We start from the raw sequence: 21,655 nt of genomic DNA, 5'->3' as shown, positions 1-21,655 counted from the left end.
CCAATTCTGGAGCCTGGGAGTCCGAATTGAGGGTGCCGGCAGGGCCATGCACACTTTCTCTGTTCTGGGGAAGATCCCTTCTTGTCTCTTCCAGCTCCTGGTAGTTCCATGCATTCCTTGGCTTGTAGATGCGTCTTCATGTGTCTGTCTCTCTGTGTCTCTTCTCCTCTGCCGTAAGGATACCACACAGCTGAGATGAGGACTCACCCTACTCTGATATGACCTCATGTTAACTGGTAACATCTTCAGAGACCCCATTTCTAAACAAGGTCATGTTCACAGGTACCAAAAACAAAACAAAACACACCCGTTGCCATGTTCCGACTCATAGCAACCCTATAGGACAGAGTAGAACTGTCCCACAGAGTTTCCAAGGAGAGGCTGGAGAATTTGAACTGCTGACCGTTTGGTTAGCAGCTGAGCTCTTAACCACTGCACCACCAGGGCTCCTCACAGGTACCAGGGGTTAGGAATTCAACATATCTCTTTTGGGAGACACAATTCAATCTATAATACCATCTCTGAAATGTTCCCCTTCTCTGAAGGAGTGGGGAGATAAGACCAGATATTCTCTTTGGGCTCTTTTTCTCGGTTTATGAAACTCTGTTATGAAAAAATCTGAATGTACTCCGAAGGTATGTTGATAGAGAAAGATAGTTTTATTTCACTTTAAAAAAAATGTAGAAACTATAAATGGGCAAAAAATGATATCAAATACTTATGTAACCATCATCTTTAATTGATAGCTGTTAACATTTTGTCATATTTTCCTCAAGTCTTTTTGTAGTTAAAAAAGATATTTTTCAGATAGAGTTCAAGTACTTTTTGACATCCACTATACCACTTTCAGAAACCCTGGTGGCGTAGTGGTTAAGTGCTACAGCTGTTAACCAAAAGGTTGGTAGTTTGACTCCACCAGTTGCTTCTTGGAAACTCCATGGGGGACAGTTCTACTCTGTCCTACAGGGTCTCTAGGAGTCAAAATCAACTTGACAGCAACAGGTTTCACTTTTTTTTTGGTACCCCACTTGCACTCCCACAGCCCTCACCTCTCCCTAAAGCAACCACTACCATAAATTTGGTGTCTCCTTCTAGTCCATTTCTTTGTATGTTTATGCTGCTTGAGGTTCGTTGTGCTTCTTGGATCCGTATGTTTCTATCTGTACATCAAATTTAGAAATCTTTTCAGCCATTATTTCTTCAGATCATTTTTATGCCCTAATCTCTCTCTCATCTCTTTCTGGTATGCCAAGGACATGTATATTAGACGATTTGATATTGCCTTTGGTAAGCCCATCCAATGATCTTTTTCTATTTCATGTATTGTATTTTTAATTGTAGACTATCTATTTAGATTTTTTTTAAATAGTTTCCACTTCTTTATTAACATCCCCTACTTGTTCCCTCGTTAAATTAAATTCATTGAAATCCTTGAACATATTTATAATAGCTGTTTTAAAGTCCTTTTCTTCTAATCACTGTTTTCAGTCTCTTCTGTTGACTAATTTTTCTACTAGTTATGGGTCACATGTTTCTGCTTCATTTTTTGTTGTATGCTGGACATTATAGGTGCTATGTTACTGAGTGCATTGGGTTGCCTTCCCTCATAGATTATTGAGTTTTGTTCCAGCAAGCAGTTAATTTACTGTGGATCAGCTTGATCTTTTTAAGACTTAAATTTTTAAGCTTAGTTGGGTTAGTCTAAGGTGGCCTTTACTTTAGGGATACTACTACTTCTAAGACCTAGCTTTTCTGGGCTTTCAGCTGAATGTTCAGGGTGTTCAATGAGATATCTCCATTCTGGCTGTTTGGAACTCGAGCATCTCCCAGGCTAGCCCCGTGTAATCTCTTATTGTTGTTCAGCTCACAGGTCCCCAAGAGTCTTTTTTGCCCTGCCTCATGGAACCTTGCTTTGCATATGTGCAATTTAGGACTCAGCCCGCATTCAATTCTTGGAGCTCCTTCTCTGCATAGCTTCCTTCCCTGTGGTACCCTGCCATGCAAATTCCTGGGGGAGGGAGCCTCTGTAGCCCTGAACTTCAGTCTTTGCCTCCACAGTTCAAAAAAGTACCTCAAGGCAGAAAGCCAGGGTGATTATGGGGCTACCTCATTTGTTTATCTTCTCTCAGGGATCACAGTTTACTTTTTCTGTTTTGCCCATTTATAATTGTTTATGACAGGAGGACTAGCCTGATACCAGTTCCTTCACTGTGGCCAGATCCAGAAATCCCATTTTTTGTGTTTTTGCACATTAAAAAATAATACATAGCAATATTTTGCATGTATTTTAAAGTTACACTTAGTAGTAGTATATGGCTCATATTCTTCTGTATCTTCCTTTACATGCAGCATATTTTTAAAAATCTGTCCATATTGCTATACCCATTTAGTCACTTAATAAATTTTGGCATGTTTTTGAGTCTCTGTGAAGAGCAAGGCACTGGTCTAGGCGCTGGGTGTACAGTTGCACAAAAGACCCACTCTCATGTTCAATAGGGAAGACAGCTAATAAACAGATAAACAAGCACATATATAGTATCTGAGAGCAATAAGTGCAATAAAGACAGATGAAGCAGGATAAGGGAATGGAATGCGACCAAGGCAAGATCTCTTAGAAGAGGTGATATTTGAACAGAAGCCTGACTAAGAGAGAATGTGACCCATGTAGATAATCTGGGGGAAGAGAATTTCAGGAAGAGGGACTAAGTGTACTGAAAAACCATTTGAGAGTTTTAAGCAGGAGTGTGTCATGATCTTATTTATATTTTAGAAAGGTCTTTCTGGTTGCTGAATGGATAAGGAGAGCATGGAGGGAGGAGGCTACTGCATTAATCCAGGCAAGAGATGGCAAGCGATGATTGGCTTGGACCAGGGAACAGCAATGGAGATGGGAGAAACGGTCCCATTTGGAACATAGTTTAAAGGCAAAGCTAACAGAATTTACTGGCGGGCAAGTGTTGAGTAAGAGAGAGAGAGATCAAGAATGATGCCAGAGTTTTGGGTCTAAGGAACTTGGACAAACGAAATGCAATAAGCTGAGATGGGGAAGGTTTAGGTGAAGAATGAATAGTTCTGCTTTGGACATGGTGAATATAGGAGAGCTATTAGATATCCAAGGGTGATGTTCTGCAATCAGTTTGATATCATTTCTGGAGTTCAGGTGAGAGATTGGGACTGGAAATTGTGTTTGAATGTCATCATCGTAGAGATGGTATTTAAGGCCCTGGAGTGAATGAGGTTCCCGAGGGACTTCGTATGGAAAAGAGAGGTGGTCTGAGACCTTAGCCCTGGGAATATTAATGTAAGACCAATGCTTCAGTGTAAGGCATTTCTATTAAGAGATCCAGCAAAGGAGACTGGCAAGAAGCAATCTTTTAAGTAGGAGAAAGACCAGGAGAGTGTGGCCTTCCAGAAGCCAAGTGAAGCAAATATTTGAAGATGAAAGAAGTGATCTGCTGGGTACAGTACTGCTGAGAGGGTAAATGGGGATGTCATCCGTGATATATAAAGACTTCCATTCATTTTAGCAGCTATATAGTATTCCATCATATGGACAGATAAGACTGCATTCATCTGTGTCCCAATAATGGACATGTAGGTGGTTTTTTAAATATTCTTCAGTTTCAGCTGTTGCAGTAAACATTCTTGAACGTGGTATTGATTTGGGCACATGTGAGGGAGTTTCCCCTTGGAGTATATCCAGGGATGGAATCACTAGATCACTGAGTAGACTATGTACAGCTTCACCTTGGCAAGGTGATACCAAATTGCTTCCCAAAGTGGTGGTGCCAGCAGCTTTTCCTAGCTTCATGTTCAAGAGACCTCATTGCTTCACACTCTCACCACCATTTGATAGTGTAGACTTTTTCATTCTTGCCCATCTGAGAAGTGAAAATGTGTGTGATGGTTACTTTAATTTGCATTTTCCTGAGTACTAGTGAGATTGAGCATCATAGCCACTTGGGGTTCCACTTGCCTTTTAATATCTATTGCCCAATTTTTTGCTTTGTAAGATTTCTTTATATATTCTGGAAACTAAATCCTTTTCTATTAAATTTGTTGCAAATATTTTCTTACAATCTGTGGTATGTACTTTAACTTTGTAGGGTTTTTGTTAGGTTTGGTTGGTTGGTTGGTCATACAAAAGCTTTGAGTTTTGTTGCAGTCAAATCTATCAATTCCCTTTGTGTTTTGTGTCTTATTTAAGTAATTTCTTCCTATCCTGAGGTCTTGAAGATACTTGCCCTGTATTTTCTGCTAAGAATTTTCAAGTTTTGTTTTATACATTTATATATGTTATTGTTAGTGTCTCTGAAATTTATTTTGTGTGTAGTGTGAGGTAGGGATCAGATTTTTTGTTGTGTTGATGGTGAAAGCCAGATGTCCTGTCTCTCCAGCCTTTCCCACTGATCTGTAATGCTGCCACCATCACATCTCAGGTTCCTCGGGAACATGGGTCTATTTGGGGCTCTCTTTTCCTGTTCCACTGATCATATTACCTATTCTTATAGCAGTTTTTAATAATGTAACTTTATAAAAAATTTTAAAAACTTTGTTAAAAATTAATATCAGGTAGGATAAATTGGGCAGGGGGAGGATTCTTTGTTTTTTGCTTTGAAGCCTCCCCCATTTAAATGATTGTCCATAGTATATTTAGAACAGCACTGGCTGAACTTTAAAAAGTCCATTTGTCGCTCACCTTTCAAGAACTGATCTGTGGTACGAGTGGGGTCTCACTGCACTTCTGTGAAAGTCTGGGCACTTTTACTTTTAGCTCTCCCCCTTCTCAGCCAGCTCTCACCTCCGGTTTTTCAGGTTGTGATGTCTCAGAACCATGGGGCCCAGCTCTTCCGGTATTCACCCATGGGCCTGGGGTGGGTATTTTGTGACGGGGCCGCAGAACCAATTCCATTGGTTACTGCCAAGCAGACCACAGGGACAGGCCTGTTGGGTCTGGGGTTTCCTGTTGCCTCACTGGCACTGAGAACCTGGATTCTAAAAATAAAAGCACAAGAAACCACCGTGACCTCACAGTCTCTGAGCTCACACAGTGCTCTGAGTGCCCTGGCACTGTCTTCACCCCTGCAGCCTGGCTCAGCCTGGGCCTGTCTTCCCATCAGAGCGCCGTGGGGTCCGAGGGGTCCAGACAGGCTCTGAGGGCCACCCAGCCTGAATCTCTACCTCCTCCATCCCCAGGCAAACACCCGCAGGGCCAGGGTGGCTCCTGCCGAGAGGATGAGCAGATTCCTGAGGCACTTCACGGTTGTTGGGGACGACTACCACGCCTGGAACATCAACTACAAGAAGTGGGAAAATGAGGAGGAGGAGGAGGAGGAACAGCCGCCAACGCCAGCCTCTGGTGAGGAGAGCAGAGCTGATGACCCAACTGCTGGCCCTGCCCCAGCACCCAGGCCACTCCCAAACTTCAGGACCACATTGCGGAAGCTCTTCAGCTGTCACAGGTTTCAGGTAGGTGGGGCAGAAGACCGAGATGCCCTGGGGGTGTGGGGGAAGAGCTCAGCCAGGGTCATGAGGCCTGGGTGGGGCCATCTCTGCCATCCATATCCAGCAGCCGCCCTCAGCACTGGGCGCACAGCAGACAGAGCCCACAGTGTCCAGGGGAAATGAATCATAATCGAAAGTGCATTAAAGGCCCATCAGTGGACAAATGGCTGAACAAAGTGCACTGCATACATACAATGAAATGTTCCTTAGCCATAAAGAGAAGTCCTGATAACGTGCTGCAATATGGATGAACCTTGAAACCTTGTGCTGAGTGAAAGAAGCCAGTCACAAATGAGCACATAGTATAGGATTCCATTTATGTGCGATGTCCTAACAGGCAACTCAGTCAAGACAGAAAACACGTCATTGGTTGTTGGGGGCTGGAGAATGGGGGAGTGACTGCTAATAATGGGTATGGAGTTTCCATTTGTGGTGACGAAAATGTTTTGGAACTAGATAATGGTGATGGTTGACGACACGGTGAATGCACTTAATGCCACTGAATTGTACACATTAAAATGGTTAAAATGGTAAATGTTATGTTATTTGTATTTCACCACAATGAAAAAAAATAAAGAATAAACATTGGAGATGGGAAAAAAAAAAAAAAATTCATTCCTTCAGCAAACATTGAGTGCTGGCTCTGAGTTGAACAAGGCCCATTGGGTCTCGTCCCTCACAGAGACTCATCACCATGGTCCTCAGTCTCTTCATTTGTGAAGTGATGCCAGAAATGTCCGCCTGGCTTTAACCCACTGCCGGCCTCAAGGTGTGGTTACGGGGAAAAGGTAAGAGAGGAGGTGGGACTTCAAAGTATAGCAAAGCTCCCTGGACTTTCTACAGGGTTCAGGGTTTGTGCTGACATCCTCAGAGTTTGAAGGGCAGATGGAGGTTGAGTTTGCCCTCCGTGAACCACCCTCTGCCTTCAGCCCTGAAGTGGGCCTCTAGGGGTCTGGAAGCATGTTGTGAGTCTCCGGAGAACGTGGGAGGCTCAGTGACCTTAGGGAAGGGCGAAGCTCCTGTCAGTCCAGTTCTAGAATGGAGCCATTTTGGGGATGTTACTGTCAGCTTCCTCTTAAGACAGAGTAAACCATTTCCTCCCAGTTCCAATGTCCCTTTTGGAAACAGAGAGAAGCCGCCCTTGCCTCTCCCATCGCTGACCTTGTTCTAGGGTAAAACACAAAAAAAATTACTTTGGTCTTTTTTTCCCTCTTGTGTGGCTTAAAGCACTGAAACAAGGCAACAGCCTAGCTCTCTCTGCATGTTAGCTCACTCCCTCTGTGGCTGTGACAGGAAATGAAACATGGTATTAAGTTGTTGGGATAGAAATCCCAAACCCTAAATTTCAGGAACAGAAGGAAGGAGCCAGCTTCCTTCCAGCTGCAAGAGGGAGTCCTGGGCCGCCCCCTCAGGGGCTTCTCCTTGCCTGGCCGGGCCACAGGGCTTCTTGGCTTGCTGAGGGCTGGTACCCTGACCTGGGACCCCCAGGGACCCTCCTACTGAGAAAAGAGAAGACTGACTATTGTCACATAAGTAGAGATGTTTATTCATTCACATGTCAGTTGTTTATTAAGCACCTACTGTGTGCTGGGGGGTATAGCCACACATAAGGCAGATAAGGTCCTCGCCCCTATGAATCCCATGGTCTTGAGTGGAAGGAACTGTCACCCAGATATGATTATGAATGGAGATAAGTATTACAGAAGAGGCTCTGAGACATCCTGGAGGTGGGAGAAGACCTGATTTAGGATTGGGAGTCAGAGGAGGTGACATTTCACCTGGCACCTGAGGGAGGAGCAGAAGTGAGCCCAGTGTGGCGAGGGGAGGAGCTTTCCAAGCAGCAGGGACCTGACATGGAACAGAGACGGCAGGGCCTGGGGGCAAAGGGAGAGCTTGGCAAGAGAGGTGAGGGCACGTCCTGAGGTATGGGTGGCCAGCGAAGGTTCTGGGTGTGCGGGTGGTGGGGTGGCGCAGTCAGCTTTGTAGAAGGGCTCAGGGTGGAAGCAGGAGGCCAGATTGGAGTACGGGAGAAGGGTTCAGGGGCTGTGATTCTCTATAGGTAGAATCAGCATACCAGAAGGTTTTGGTGGCATCCTTCTGCAACCCCCACCTGTTGTGATGGTATGAAGTGGCCATGGTCACAGGATATATGGCCAAGTGCTGTTACTTCTTGCACAGGGATGACACAGCCAAGGGAGAGAATATGGACAGATAGGGTAGAATTGGGCCAGAGGACGATAGAAATAAAATAATTACTGTGGTAAAACATATGTAACACAAAATTTTTCATTTTAACGTGTAGAATTCAGTGACATTGGTTACATTCACTGTGTTGTGTACCCATCACCACCATTCCCAAAAGCTTTTCATCACCCCAAACAGAAACTCAGCACCCCTTAAGCAATAACGCCTGATTCCTCCCTCCTTCCTGCCACTGGTAACCCCTATTAAACTTCTGTCTCTATATATTTGCCTATTCTGGATATGTTGTATAAGTGAGATCAAACCATATTTGCCCTCTTGTAACTGGCTTCTTGCACCGAGCATGATGTTTTCAAGGTTCATGGTTGTCGTAGCATGTGTCAGAACTTGATTTCTCTTTACGGCTGAATAAAACTCCGTTTTGTTGACCCATTCACCTGTTGATGGACATTTGGGTTGTTTCCACCTTGTGGCCGTTGTGAATAGTGCTGCTATGAACACGTGTGTACAAGGATCTATTTGAGATCCCACTTTCTAGTCTTTCGGGTATGTACCTAGGAGTAGAGTAGCTGCATTATACATTAATTCTATGTGAAACTTTTGAGGAAGACCTTTGTTTTTTTTCACCCTCCCCCTTATCTCGGGTAATGCTCCCATCTTCTCTCTGGGGTAGGAAATACGGGTAATCCCACTCTTCCCAGGAGGCACTGAAGTCTGGAGAGGCTCCTCGTGTAGAGGCTCTCAGTACTGAGTTGTCCTGAAGGCCCCAGGCTAACCCACGATCCGTCTCCTGAATTCTGAGGCTCAGTTGGGCCCGAGGTGCTAGGGCAGGAGTTGGAATCACTAAGGAGCACTGGATTCCCGGCATTGTTCTTTGTGACGCGGCTCCCTTGGCAATAGTACAGCCTTCTGAATGGGAGAGCTTGGGCCTTGGGGCTTAGCTGACGGAGAATGGGGTTGGGCCCTGGGTATTGTAGTTTAGTGACCTTGGGTCTGTGTCCTATTATCTCTGTGCCTTGGTTTTAGACCAGATGAGCGCTCAGGCCCCCTTAACTCTAATAAAGCCAAGGGTAGAAAATCAAACGCCAGAGGCTTGGATCTTTTAAGCTACTGAATATGGGTATATGTGAAAACTTCATTACAAAGCAGTTTACTGTGCATTTTTCACAATAAGCCACGCCATCAAATAATTACTGCAACAATTAGAGCCAAAGGTTGAAATGGTCAAAAGGTTTAATAGTCTGTTCTGCCATAGGCCTGAACTTTTTAAACCTGAAACTGCAGAGGTTGTCAAGGTAATGGCAGATTAATTTTCAGAGGTCAGAATCTATTGATCTGAGCGTGTAAAAGGCAAGGTCCTGGGGGAAGTAAGTGATGGTCCCGAATGTCCAAGGGAAGAGAGGGATCACCCGGTGTCCTTCAGGGTTCCTTCCCATGCTGCCATCTTCACCACCGTGACCATCTCCCTGTGGTTGCCCCAAATGCAGTCACCTCCACGCCACCATCGGTGCCCCACCAACATCATCACCACCTCTGTCACCTTCCCATGGTCTCCTCAAACTCAGTCACTTCCAGGCCACTATCAGGGCCCTCCCCAACACCATTACTCCATCACTGTGACCATGTCTGCTTCCATCACCCCATCAATTCTGCTTCACTCAACCACCATTTCTGAGACCGCTCACACTCTACCCTGTCACCCCCTCCTCCACCACCAGTAGGGTGCCAAGCCCACGAGACACATGGCATAAGACTGCATGGAAGATTGTCTTCCCAGAGCAGCTCTTCTCAATTCTCCAGGAAACCCAGGGCTTAGCCGCCCTTGCCCCGCTAATGAGCACATACAAACTGGGGTGAGTGTTGCACGTCTCTGGGCAGAAGCTGTTTTATCTGTACAGTGGGGATCACCATCACACATTGCCTGAAGTAGGTGGTCCCCAGAGGTCCCTTCCAGGACTCAGATCGCTAAGGCTGAGATGTTTTGCATTATTTATTGAGAATCTGTTCTGTGCATACCCTTGCAAGAAATATAGTGTTTATTTACTTATTTATTGCCATCTAGGAATTAGCAGTGGGGTTTGAGAGATGCTATTTGAGAAACAGGGAACGGATAGAAAAGGACTAGTAATGGCCAAGGGGTTGGTAAATGAGTGGCCCAGACACGCTCCACAAGGGCAGGGAAGGCAGAGCCCGCCGGAGGGAAGCAGGCCCGGAAGGCAGCGGAAGCCTTCTCTGTAGGACAGGCAGCTGGGCCTCCAGGTTCCGTGTAGAGCACTCGGGCTACTGGCAGCGGCCTTCGCCCAGCTTTGGCATCTTTACTGGGTAGTTTGAACCAAATGTGTCCAAACCAGTACTTATAACTTAAAGAAGGGTCCCTGTTAAACCTGATGGTTTCTTTCTACTTCCCGCGGCCACAGGTTATCATCATTTGCCTGGTCGTTCTGGATGCCCTCCTGGTGCTTGCCGAACTCATCCTGGACCTGAAGATCATTCAGCCTGACAGGAACAACTACGCTGCCAGGGTAGTGTGTCGGAAACTGTTTGGTTCACTTTGTTATCCACACTGAGGGTGGGCAGAGTAGGGTAGATAACACACAGGTACGTGCACGCGTGCACACATACACACACACGCACGCACCGGCCAAAATACACCCTCCCTTTGGCCTGAGGATACTTCTCTGTACCTACACTTGAGTGTGGGTGTGTGTCACTTCCTATCTAGAAGCATCATAACACCCTGAACAAAGTATAATGGGCTGTGTTATGAAGACGCCAAGCATGGCAGAGCAGAAAAGCCCCCGGGCCTTCCCTTGGTGGGCTGTGTCCTCCGTACTGCATCATCAGGAGGCCCATCATGGCAGGAGGCCCGCTGTTAGTGACACCTGGTTAAGGCAGTAAATGCTAGACAGCCTTGCCATCCAGGGGGACTAAATGAATAATTTCTTTTCTAAGGGTCAGCACAAAGCTGGTTCCCATGAGGTGGAGGTTAAAGATGTCCCAAATATCCAACTTTTCCAAGCTGCTGTCCCACTCCCTCATCTCTAACATGGACTATTTCCCCTCCCCTCAGTGCCGTCCCTCCCGTCTTTGGGTTCCGTAATTCACTGCAATGTGTCACAGAACTCATGGACCATACTTACTGTTGAGGGGTTTATTAGGGAAGTAACAGGGTACAATTTGGGATCAGGATCAACTTGGAAGTAACAGGAACAACAACTCAGGATGCAGTTCCTCGATCAGGACAGCTTCTTCTTGTCCTCTGCGCCAGGCCCTGCTGGGGGCCTTCTTGGGCAAGTGTCATACCTCTTAACTCTGGCACCAGTTTCCTGGTTCCTGCTGTCTCTCACTGTCTTCCATGTTACAGCTCCTCTCTCTCTCTCTCTTTCCACGTCTCCCTTTAAGCCCAGCAGGTTGGCAAAATTGGCCAATCCCCTCATTAGGGTTCCATATTCCTTATTTGCATGGTTCTTACCCCCACAAGGGCGCCATGCCACCTTATTTACATTATTAGCAAGCTATTCAATCCCCATGGTGGGCCACAAGCACCTCATTTACATAGCCCCACCCAGTCATTTGGTAGGAGTTAAGAAGACTATGGCTAGAAGGGCCATATTCATTCATTCACTGCACCGGAGGTACCACTCCCTTTGCAGTGGGAAATGATCTGCCAGCTGGTACTTTGGTACCATGCAACCTTTCCCAACTTCCTCCATCAATGATTCTTGCTTGAGTCAATGAATCCATCAGGGAATGCAAAATGGTCATTTTCTAATCTCTTTCCTCTACATTCTTCAATGAAGAAGCGCTTTTTCTCTATATGTGTGCATGTCTGTGTGTACGTGTGTCACTATGGACTCAAGATTTTTTTTTTTAATTTAGTGTATTACAATCCATCTTTTGGATGCTCAAATTGTCCCAGATTTGGTTATTGTGAGACTCTTAGCTGACTGCTCTGTGCTTTAGACATGACTCAGGAGTCCTGGACCATTTCTTTGCTTTCTGGCACCAGAAGATGCCCCCAGACTTCTTTGTACTTTCCCTGCCCCAGAACTGGAAATGGTTACTGTATTTTATGCAGATAATGTGTGCATTACACGTTTTTTGCCAACCATGCAACCCCCTCACGCATTACTTTCCTAGGCGCACTTTGTGGGTGCATTGTTTACGGGAGTGCATTATTTGCGGAAAGATATAGTACTTTAGTGAGGACTTTAGTGGTGTTTAGTGGCATTTATAAACCAAGATCTGGGAACTCTTTCACCAACCACAGACCCTGGTGATCATCCCTAATTGGTACGCATGGGTCTAACTTGGCCTTTCCAACACTGGGTAGTGCTCCACATGGAGCATCTGACGAGGGCCTTTTGATAGGTATGTTATGCTGCTTCTACTCTTTGTTCTACAGTGAATGCCGCAGCAAATATCCTCACCCATCTTTGTGCACACGTGAGCTTAGCTGTAGGACAGACTCCCAGCAGTGCCATTGCTGGGCCAAAGGGTATATATGCTTTTAATTCTGATAGATACTGACTGCCTAAATGTCCTGCAGAGAGTAGGGGCCTTGTCTGTCGTGTACGTCTGCAGCTGTATACCAGCACAGAGCGTGGCACCTGGGGTTCCGTAGTTCAGTATTTGTCAAATGAGTAGATTCTCCTCCTGGTGGCAGGCAGTGCTCTCGAGGTCAGCTCGTCTGTGTGACCTGGCCCAGCCCTGACCACAGCCCCTGTCCTGTTCTGACCTAGCTCCTTGTCCCTCCAGGTGTTCCACTACATGAGCATCGCCATCTTGACCTTTTTTATGATGGAGGTTTCCTTTAAAATATTTGTCTTCCGCCTGGAGTTCTTTCACCACAAGTTTGAAATCCTGGATGCCATCGTGGTGGTGGTTTCCTTCATCCTCGACATCGTCCTCCTGTTCCGAGAGCATGAGTTTGAGGCTCTTGGCCTGTTGATTCTGCTCCGGCTGTGGCGGGTGGCCCGCATCGTCAACGGTACGTCTGCTGAGCCCCGGGGAGGGGGTGGGCCAGATCCTGCACTCACCTGCATGGTTCCCTTCCGGTCTCCTCCTCAGGAGTCTAGAGAAAACTGAAGTGGCGCGATTGGGCATACGACTTCCGCCTGTGGGCTGCACAGTGCGACCCTGACCTGTGCTCTGAGGGGACTGCCTTTCTCTTAGGCCAAATTCTCTTGATCATTAAAGGACACTTAGCACCCCTGAGGGAGCAGGAGAGCAGTGGGATGCAGACCTCACATTCTCATAAAAAGACCAGACTTAATGGTCTGACTGAGACTAGAACAACCCTGGAAGTCATGGTCCCCAGACCTTCTCTTAGCCCAAGATAGGAACCATTCCCAAAGCTAACTCTTCAGACAGGGATTGGCCTAGACTATGGGATAGAAAATGATACTGGTGAGGAGTGAGCTTCTTAGATCAGGTAGACACATGAGACTATGTGGGCGGCTCCTGTCTGGATGGGAGATGAGAGGGCAGAGGGGGTCAGAAGCTGGCCGAATGGACATGAAAATAGAGAATGGAAAGGAGTGTGCTGTCTCACTGTGGGGAGAGCAACTAGGAGTATATAGCAAGGTATATACACATTTTTCTATGAGAGACTGAATTGATTTGTAAACTTTCACCTAAAGCACAATTAAAAAAAAAAAAAAAAAAAAAAACCTGAAACAGGGTGGACTGATCCTGACCCGTCCCTCCCAGCTTGCTTTCCAGAACACCTCTAGCTTTTAATTTGGTGTTCCCAAAAGCAGCCCCAGCTTGGGAGGTGGACCACCAAAGAGGGGTATGAATAAGTTGAGAAATGAGGGTCACAACACATTACCATAATAAAGGCTTTGAGACCTTGTGTTCTCCAAATTGAACATGGAGCACTTTCTCCGGGGAAATAATCCCTATTGGTTTGGCACAGAACTCTGGTTCCAGAGAACACACTTAGGAATACTGCTTTATTTCTAGTAAAAATCCTATTTCTCCATTGGTCTGGGGAGACTTATTTTCCGAGAAGCCATGTTTCTGCTGTGCTTTTATGTTGACGGAGTGACGGCCAGTGGACAAACTGTTCAAAAACAAATGCCAAACCCACTGCCGTCGAGTTGGTTCCAACTCATAGCGACCCCATAAGACAGAGTAGAACTGTCCCATAAGGTTTCCAAGGAGCAGCTGGTAAATTCAAACTGCCAACCTTTTGGTTAGCAGCCGAGTTCCCAACCACTGCGCCACCAGGGCTCCAACTAAGTGTTCAGAGCTCCTCAAATGCCTGTCCATAGCTCTGCTGCACCGGAGTCGCCACTGAAGCTTTCATTTATAATATGGGGAATGACTTGGGTGTCCAGCCAGGGCTGGGAATCCCTAGACTAGGGGCTGTGGGTCACTGTCAGAACGAGCAAGCGACTGTGGCCTGGGCTGGGGACAGGCTGGTCCTCTGACATCAAGCTCTCGTCCTGGCCTGGTGGGTATGACCACAGACTCTCCTACTGACCTGCGTGGCTCCAGCACTACCCACAGACCAAGGACCATCGACTTCAGTGGTGTGCAGTGGGAAGGGCTCTCCCTGTGGGCTCTGGTTGGCTTTAAGGGTCAGTCACCAGCAGTTCAGGCCTCAGCATTAGAATAAAGCCAATTAAGGACATTCATTTGGATTCTGTTGGGGGAAATAAAGGAAACGAATCAACCAGATGGCAATGGGTTTGGTTTTTTGGTTTTTTCAGTTGCTGCTGAGATGTGTATGCTGATTGGTTATTTCATTAATCAAAGAGAAAAACAGTCTGCAAAGGTTATGCACAATTGAGGTGGATAAACCACTAAAAAACCCAGTGCCGTCTACTGACTGTAAATGACTGGTTAACCACAGTTAATATCCATTACCCTTATCACACCACAGTGAGATTTGCTTTTTCAGATGAAACCAAAAGTCTGAGATTTGGTCGTGTTCTGTCTAAATGTCAGGAGACTTAGAAGGGCTGACCAGTGTCTGTGTTATGTTGCCGAAAGCTCTGACAAAGCAACACAAGGCTACACCGAGCTCAGTGAACCAACCAAGAGGAGCCAAGGCACTGACCCCACACCTCACGGGCACCACCTGTGCCCTGGCAGGTTGAGACATGGGCACCCTCACTTGGATAGAGTGTCCTCGGTTACAGGTCAAAGGCATAGTCTTTGGAGGGCAGTGTCCCCTACTGTGTGGGTATCTGGGAGCCATCAGATGAGGCTCGTACCTGACAACTGGCCACAGCTGTGGACTCAGCGAGTCGGGGAGTAATGATCCCACCAGAGGTTCAGTTTCCAGGCTTGGGCCCCTGAGGCCTTTGTGAGCACTGCTGCTGGGTGATGATACTGTCACGGCAAGTTCTGCATTAAGGAGCATGACGCTCACCCTGTCACTGATGATTCGTATGGATTTCTCAACCTTTGGGGGCCGAAGAGAAATATTTCACAATTGGGTGCTAAGTAGCTCGGACAAATAATCTGCCCTTCCTGGTTCTGATGCTTTAAGTCATGGCTGATGGTTTGTCCTTGTCTGCCACCACTCTTCCAGATAGGTCTGTAGTATCTCTGCATTGTCTAAATGCATCTGTAAAGGATACAGAAATACAAATCTTTCTTTTTTATTAACTGTTAAATTAGAAACCAGTGTCATGGAGATGCTTGTTTTTCCAGGGATCATTATCTCAGTTAAGACACGTTCAGAACGGCAACTCTTAAGGTTAAAACAGATGAATATACAATTGGCCGCCAAGATCCAACACCTTGAGTTCAGCTGCACTGAGAAGGTAAGAGGACACCTCAGAGAAATGTCATGTTTGCTGTCTCTGCCCTGCCTCTGCTCCTCGGGGGCTCTGAGCCAGGGGCACCCTGTCCTGGGCTAAGTCTTCCCGGCCCTTTCCGACTCAGTGGAGGCATCACCTTCTCTCGGAAGCCATTCCCACCTCCCCAGAGCTAGGCCAGGTGTCCCTACCCTGGATGTCCCTTGTCACTGCTATCACTGCTGCTCCCTGGGCCACATTTGACTGCTGCAGTTTCCTTCAGCAGACGGGATTCTGCTGTCTTTCATTCACTTTTGTGTTCCTGTGCCAGGGCTCAGTGAATGCCTGTCACATCTCTGGTGAAGCTCGGAACAGAAGGTAAACTCGGATGTTTGTCTGCTTCTGTACCAACAGGAACAAGAAATTGAAAGACTTAACAAGCTATTGAGACAGCATGGACTTCTTGGTGAGGTGAACTAGATGCATACCACTCCACCCCAAGAAGAACCCTGCCTCGGGGCCTGGGTTGGGCCCAGGCCGAGGACAGCAGCCTTTCCTGGGCCGTGTGGGGAGAGGTTTGCTTCCATGCTTCTGACTCCCGCACGTCCAGCTCCGATTCGGTGTGGGCAGTTTTTCTGAAGGCTGTGTTCCTCCCTTAGTGTGGCCAGGAGTGCCCCATCCCAGTCCCACCCTCACTTGTGTAATGTATCATGAACTGTCTTCTCATAGTGAACTCTTTACTCTTGCTTGAAGATGAACAACAGAGCGGGTAATTACTAGTTGTATATAAAATATAACTTCCTCAAGTGTCGTTTTTAAAGTTCACGTATATGCTGAGGGCCTGCACATCCTTCCACATGAGCTTTCTGAAAAACAGCCAAAAAAAAAAAAAAAAGAAAAAGCAGCTACCTTAGCTGCCAACCCATTCTAGAGAAGTCCTTTTTACTTCCAAGCTGTTCTAAACAGCTCCTCTTGCTGTATTCCCCTACCCCCCAGGAGGTTGCTCCGGGGACCCAGGCCCCCCTCTACAGCAGACAGCTGCATCAGCAGCTTCTAGCTGGTTCCACCTCGTTCTGCCACCTGACAACATTTTTTTCAGTTACTGTACAATTAATGTATAAAATAAACTCTCTCCTTCCGTTGGACACTCCTCCTGTATTCTTTCCAGCTGCAACTGCCTGAACTGTGTGGCATCCACACCAGCCCACCAGCGGGCTCCAGCCTGGCTCAGCGATGGCAGTCAGAGCCAAGACCACGCTGTAACTAACATGATATTTGGGGAGAGATCCCGTTATGAGGCGCTGTGCTTTACTCACACCATTTCAGATAGGATTTTGCTATTTTTGTACTCATTTCAAGGGGACCTGAAAAGGAAAGAAAACCTGAGCTGAAACAACTCATGTTTTTAAAATAACTCACTCAAGCAGTGGGATGAATAGCTGGATGGAGCCTGGGATGCCTGCGCCACCTCGAGGTCTGCTCTCCTTACCACCACCCCAAGGCAATTTGGTTTCCATATTTGACTTACATGTTGAGAATGCTGACAATGACCAAGACCAGATGTTCTCCCATTCTCCATTCAAACCAAGTAGGATAAACCCCTACAATCCCAAAGTCAGGAGAGCAGAGAGTGGAGAGGGTGGTGCTGCTGTGGGCAGCCTCCAGGGCTAGGAGAAGGGTAACCAAATGGGATGTCTAGGAGGGCCCTCTGGCCCGCGTGCCTGCTGTGCTACAGGTAAAGCCCTCATAGCTGTGGCGTGCAGGGTCCTTAGTGAACAACTTACGTCAAACAAACGGGAAGAAGAAATTAAAGGGCAGCCTAGCGTTGATGGTTGGCCGCGCTCTGAAACCCGCCTCTGCAGGTGCAGACACATCCACAAAAGTAACCGCAGTGGAAATAAGAATTGTCCTTTCATTTCCTGAGTTGGCCTGTGATCAAAATGAGAGTGAGACCAGCCTGCCCTCCAGCACGTCACCAGGATAACAGAGATGGGACGTCGTACGCTCTCCTTCTGACACAGCCACTGTTGGCCCGTGGATCTGGTAGGTATGTGGAGGGTTAACCAGCCACTCACTTGGATGAGAGATACAATTTTTACCCAAGTTGCCAATATCAATCACAACTCAATTTTCATAAGAATTTTAAAGATCAAATCTAAACAAGAATGCTAATATGAATAAAACCATTGTCAGTGGGGTTTTTTTCCCCGCTAAGTAGCATATAATGACTACTTAATTGTTTAAGAATCCAGATTGTTTAAATTTTAGTAAGAATCCTTTCCATAAAGTAATAAACTCCACTTATCAAACATGAGTTTTGGTTCGACCTGTGTCTTAACCTATACGTCTAAACTGAAGTTAGGCTGACCTCAGGAAACGGGGATGAAACGAGGTTTGCGGTCACGTTCACGATTTTAGCCTGTGGGTTCACCAAGGATCCATATTTAGTCCACTTCACCTCTATAACCAAAGCCACCGGGACCTGGCATGAATCCTGCAAAACAAAATGCCATTAGTCGATCTGAACATGATCCAACTTCAAGTCAAACTTAACCTGCAGTTCAGAGTTTTAATTATAAAATGTTTCACGTATTACAAAATGTTCTGATCTGAACGAGAGAATAAAATAGTCCAGATAAAAAAAGCTTAAGAAAGCTCATTAAGTACTCAATGCTCCAAAAATATTTTAATGCCTAAAGCAAAGCATAGTTTTTTAAAAATCCTCCTATTGCTAATGAGGAAACGCTGGTGGCGTGGTGGTTAAGTGCTACAGCTGCTAACCAAAAGGTTGGCAGTTCGAATCCACCAGGCGCTCCCTGGAAGCTCTATGGGGCAGTTCTACTCTATCCTATAGGGTCGCTATGAGTCGGGAGGACAGGAAGGCCACAGGTTTGATTTTTTTTTAATGCTAATGAAGCCATCATCACCTGGGAGTTGTGATAATCCCAATACCCAACTATGGAACCTTCAGGGTCTTAACTGATCTTATCCAAAATGGGACCATTCCTACCCAGTTCCATTTATTTGAGATACTTTAGAAGAGAAACTGGCACTGAAGAGAGGATGGCATTATTAACAGACAAATTAAACCTGACTGCACATCATGGTAAAGTGCACTTAGAGGAAATTTAAGTGCTTTCTTTTCAATTATTTAATTTCATCAGTTGGCAATTAAGATGTTACGTTTCGGTATACAGGCAGTATACATATATTATCAAAGATATGTCTTCATAAGGTTGCCATGAGTTGTAGCTGACCTGACAGCAACTAGCAAGAACATCTGAACTGAGAGCAGTCGGGAGCCAGACCCAAGATCTCTGAGACCTCTGTTTGATCTGGTCCAAGGGAAAATGTGAGTGGGTCTTGCAGACCTTTGTCCTGCCTTTAGCAGCTGTTCAGGTGCCAAATGTAGTAAGTGTTGGAGTTGCAAGATGGGTAGATGGGGACACCACTGTACTGTTCTACTTCTGTGTACTTTGACGTTTTTGCGTAACGAAAAGTTTTAGAAAGTACATCTCTTTTGAGCATGAAAAGGGATCAGGCCTGCTAAATTTGGTACCTGCCCAAAAGGCACTGATGGAATTCCTTAGCTTGGAGCTGCCTTTTAAGAAACTGTAGGCTGAAAAACTCGAGACTATCCTGTTGTCAGGAGAGGATGCAACAGGCAGCTGCTGTCAAATGCACTTAGCAGCTGCTCTCATGCCTGCTTCTCCCTGGGTTTCCTGGAAGGTTGCTATAAAACCTGCTCCAGGCCCTCTGAACTCCCTGGACCAGGTCCCTGCCAGTGTTAATGCCCATGGCCCCTCCCAACCTGTTTTCCTTCTGAGGGGTAGGTAGTAACTGGGTGTCTTCACGCCATCTCCAAGGAGCCTGACATGGTTTCCTGGTTCACTGAAGTGGCACAGCGCAGCCAACTTTCAGCAGCTGAGCAGCAGGGCCTGAGTAATCACCGGTCTCTTGGCTGGGGACTCGGTAGGAGGGCGGGGCTGAGCATGAGTTCCTCCTTACCCCGTTATCCCTGAGCTATAAATACACTAAGAGGATAATGAGAGGCCTGAAGCAACTGCTGAGGAAAAAAGCTGGGCAATTAAAGAATCGTAGGAGAGCATGCCTCCGTGATGGGGCCAGCCCACACGCTGACTGCTAAGACAAAAGAAAGAGGTGGGCAGAAGCGTCACTTGGGAACAAAAACCTATTTGTAGGATGTCGACTTCCATTAAACTCAGGACCTTCTGAATTGAAAGCTTTCACGTGTGGCCTGCCTTGATAGACCAGGAAGACGGGATGGATGGGACAGCTGTGGGGAGGAGAGGCCTCTCCATCTTTTTGAGCCGGTCCTCACCTCTATCTTATCACAGGATGCCTAGGGAAGGGCTCCTGTGACACCACCGCCACCAATGGTAGCACAGTCACGCGTCGCTTAACATCCAGGACCTATTCTGTGAAATGGGACGTTATGTGATTTGGACGTTGTGCGAACACCTGGGTCCATGGGGTGCAGGGCTCGCGGGTGCACGGGCTGGGGGCCCCTGGGCTGCTGTGCAGCAAGCGTGTGGACGGCTCTCGCTGCCAACACCTCAGGTGAGCACTCGGCTGGAGGGCCTGGCACAAGGCCCCACGGCCCCATAAAGATCACAGTGGGGAGGCTCCAGGCACAGGCCGGGCAACTCTAAGCCCAGCACCCTTGCCCCAGCCTGCGTAATCTTGGGTGCTCGGGAGCACTCCTCCCAGCAGCAGGGGCCCCTGTTCACATGGTGGGGGGTGGCAGGGTGGGCTCCCTGCTGAGTCGGGCTGTGGGTATCCCCCAGAGGGCGCACACGGACTACAGACATATGTGGTTGGACATTGCCCAGATGGACGTTATGTGGCGCATGACTGTAGTTAACAGGAGAGCAGCAGTTTCCCGTTATGGAGGGACCACCAGGCACCATGCCAAGGGCCAAATGAATGGTACCTCATTTAACCCTATCAGCAAGCTCATGAGATTAGTACTGTGACTATCCCGTTTCACTGGTGGAGACACAAAGGCAATATTGCCACTAAGGGGCAAAATTAGTATTCACGATGCAGGCCAATCTGATAACAAAGTCCAAGCTCTGACCCAGAGCCATCAACAGCCAATACTCTCAGGCTTCCCCAGCCGCCTCTAATCTCCCCACCCAGACCAGGAGCGCCTGGGAGTGGGAGAGATGGCTAGCATGGGGCCTTCAACTTCTCCCCATTACCTTCGTGTTGGATGACTGAGTGAGGAAGTGGACAGGCACCCAGTCCAGCACATCCTGGGCCCTGGAATTTCCGAAAGGAGCCACATAATCTGGAAAGCCCTGGCCCTTGAGGAGGCTCTTCACCTTCTGCATGGTGAGCTGACACGGGATAGCTCTGGTCAGTCTTGGGGAGGAAAAAGAGGTCAGCAGATGAGATGCTGTCCCTCAGCCAGCAGTTTTAAGGCTCAATGACACGCAGTTCCCGCCAGTTTCATTTTCTCTTCAAAATGGGGGTTATTTGACAGAGCTATGTTGTCTTTAATTTTGTGGAATCTTGGTAGTTGTCTATGGAGATGAAGTCAAAACAATGTTTCCAAACTATATTCCACTGACAGGCTCTGTGCAAGGGTTCCATGATCAAATTTGGGGAAACGCTGCATACCCCAATTCCCTCCTGAAACACGTGTTAAAGCCTCTGAGAAGTCCTGCAGTAAGGATTCATGTTTCAACTTGAATTTAGTACATCCCAAACATTATGGGCCATAGACCTACCCCTCCTAAAATCCTGTGGGATTCTATACCGTAGAATCCGAGTTGAGAAATGTTGAGCTAAAGAAATCAGAATAATGTTAATGATGAATATTGGTCTAACCAAAATTAATGACATTAAACTATACTGGGGAGACGTAGGGAGGGGTAGTGTGTGGGGTGGGGGTAGAGAATAAAGAAGGGAAGAGCCAGCTCGTCATCTTCCATAGTGAGAAGTCAACAAATAACCCATAGAAACAACAACTCTAGATGTACCATTATATGCCGCTTATTTAAGGATTGGGGGCAAATTTGCAAAAAATCAGTGACAAGAGTTGAAAGTGATTGCCTCCGGGGTGGGCAAAATGAGAGTAGGACCCGCTGTTTTTTTTTTTTATAAAAAGCCATATTCAGCTATTTGCCTTTTTACATTGTACACGTTTGATAACAAGAAAAAGGTAA

General features: G+C 46.8%; 2 protein-coding genes across 17 annotated transcripts in view; one reads left to right on the top strand and one right to left on the bottom strand.

Annotated features, from left to right (window-relative positions):
- Nucleotides 1-16,362, top strand: part of HVCN1 (hydrogen voltage gated channel 1) — a 35,184-nt gene extending 18,822 nt beyond the window's left edge. For all 4 annotated transcript variants that reach the window (XM_010599876.3, XM_010599877.3, XM_023539303.2 and 1 more), the window contains 5 exons: nucleotides 5,197-5,469; nucleotides 10,125-10,229; nucleotides 12,466-12,697; nucleotides 15,376-15,488; nucleotides 15,876-16,362. In XM_010599876.3, coding sequence (XP_010598178.1) covers nucleotides 5,197-5,469; nucleotides 10,125-10,229; nucleotides 12,466-12,697; nucleotides 15,376-15,488; nucleotides 15,876-15,941 — 789 coding nt within the window. In that variant the 3' untranslated portion in view covers nucleotides 15,942-16,362. The remainder of the gene's footprint in view (nucleotides 1-5,196; nucleotides 5,470-10,124; nucleotides 10,230-12,465; nucleotides 12,698-15,375; nucleotides 15,489-15,875) is intronic.
- The window catches only part of TCTN1 (tectonic family member 1), a 33,425-nt gene continuing 25,143 nt past the window's right edge, over nucleotides 13,374-21,655 (bottom strand). For 2 of the 13 annotated variants that reach the window (XM_023539298.2, XM_023539294.2), the window contains 3 exons: nucleotides 20,687-20,849; nucleotides 17,830-17,955; nucleotides 16,548-17,390 (listed from right to left, as the gene is read on the bottom strand). In XM_023539298.2, the coding sequence (XP_023395066.1) occupies nucleotides 17,247-17,390; nucleotides 17,830-17,955; nucleotides 20,687-20,849 (433 nt within the window). In that variant the 3' untranslated portion in view covers nucleotides 16,548-17,246. Of the gene's footprint in view, nucleotides 14,360-16,272; nucleotides 16,328-16,547; nucleotides 17,391-17,829; nucleotides 17,956-20,686; nucleotides 21,275-21,655 lie in introns of those variants that run through there. The other 11 variants (XM_023539295.2, XR_010318579.1, XR_010318576.1 and 8 more) reach the window with 11 other exon arrangements.

The sequence above is a fragment of the Loxodonta africana genome, chromosome 19 (assembly GCF_030014295.1).
Source record: "Loxodonta africana isolate mLoxAfr1 chromosome 19, mLoxAfr1.hap2, whole genome shotgun sequence".
NCBI lineage: Eukaryota > Metazoa > Chordata > Mammalia > Proboscidea > Elephantidae > Loxodonta > Loxodonta africana.
The sequence above is the reverse complement of the archived record's forward strand: the minus strand, read 5'-3'. Positions and strand labels throughout refer to the sequence as shown.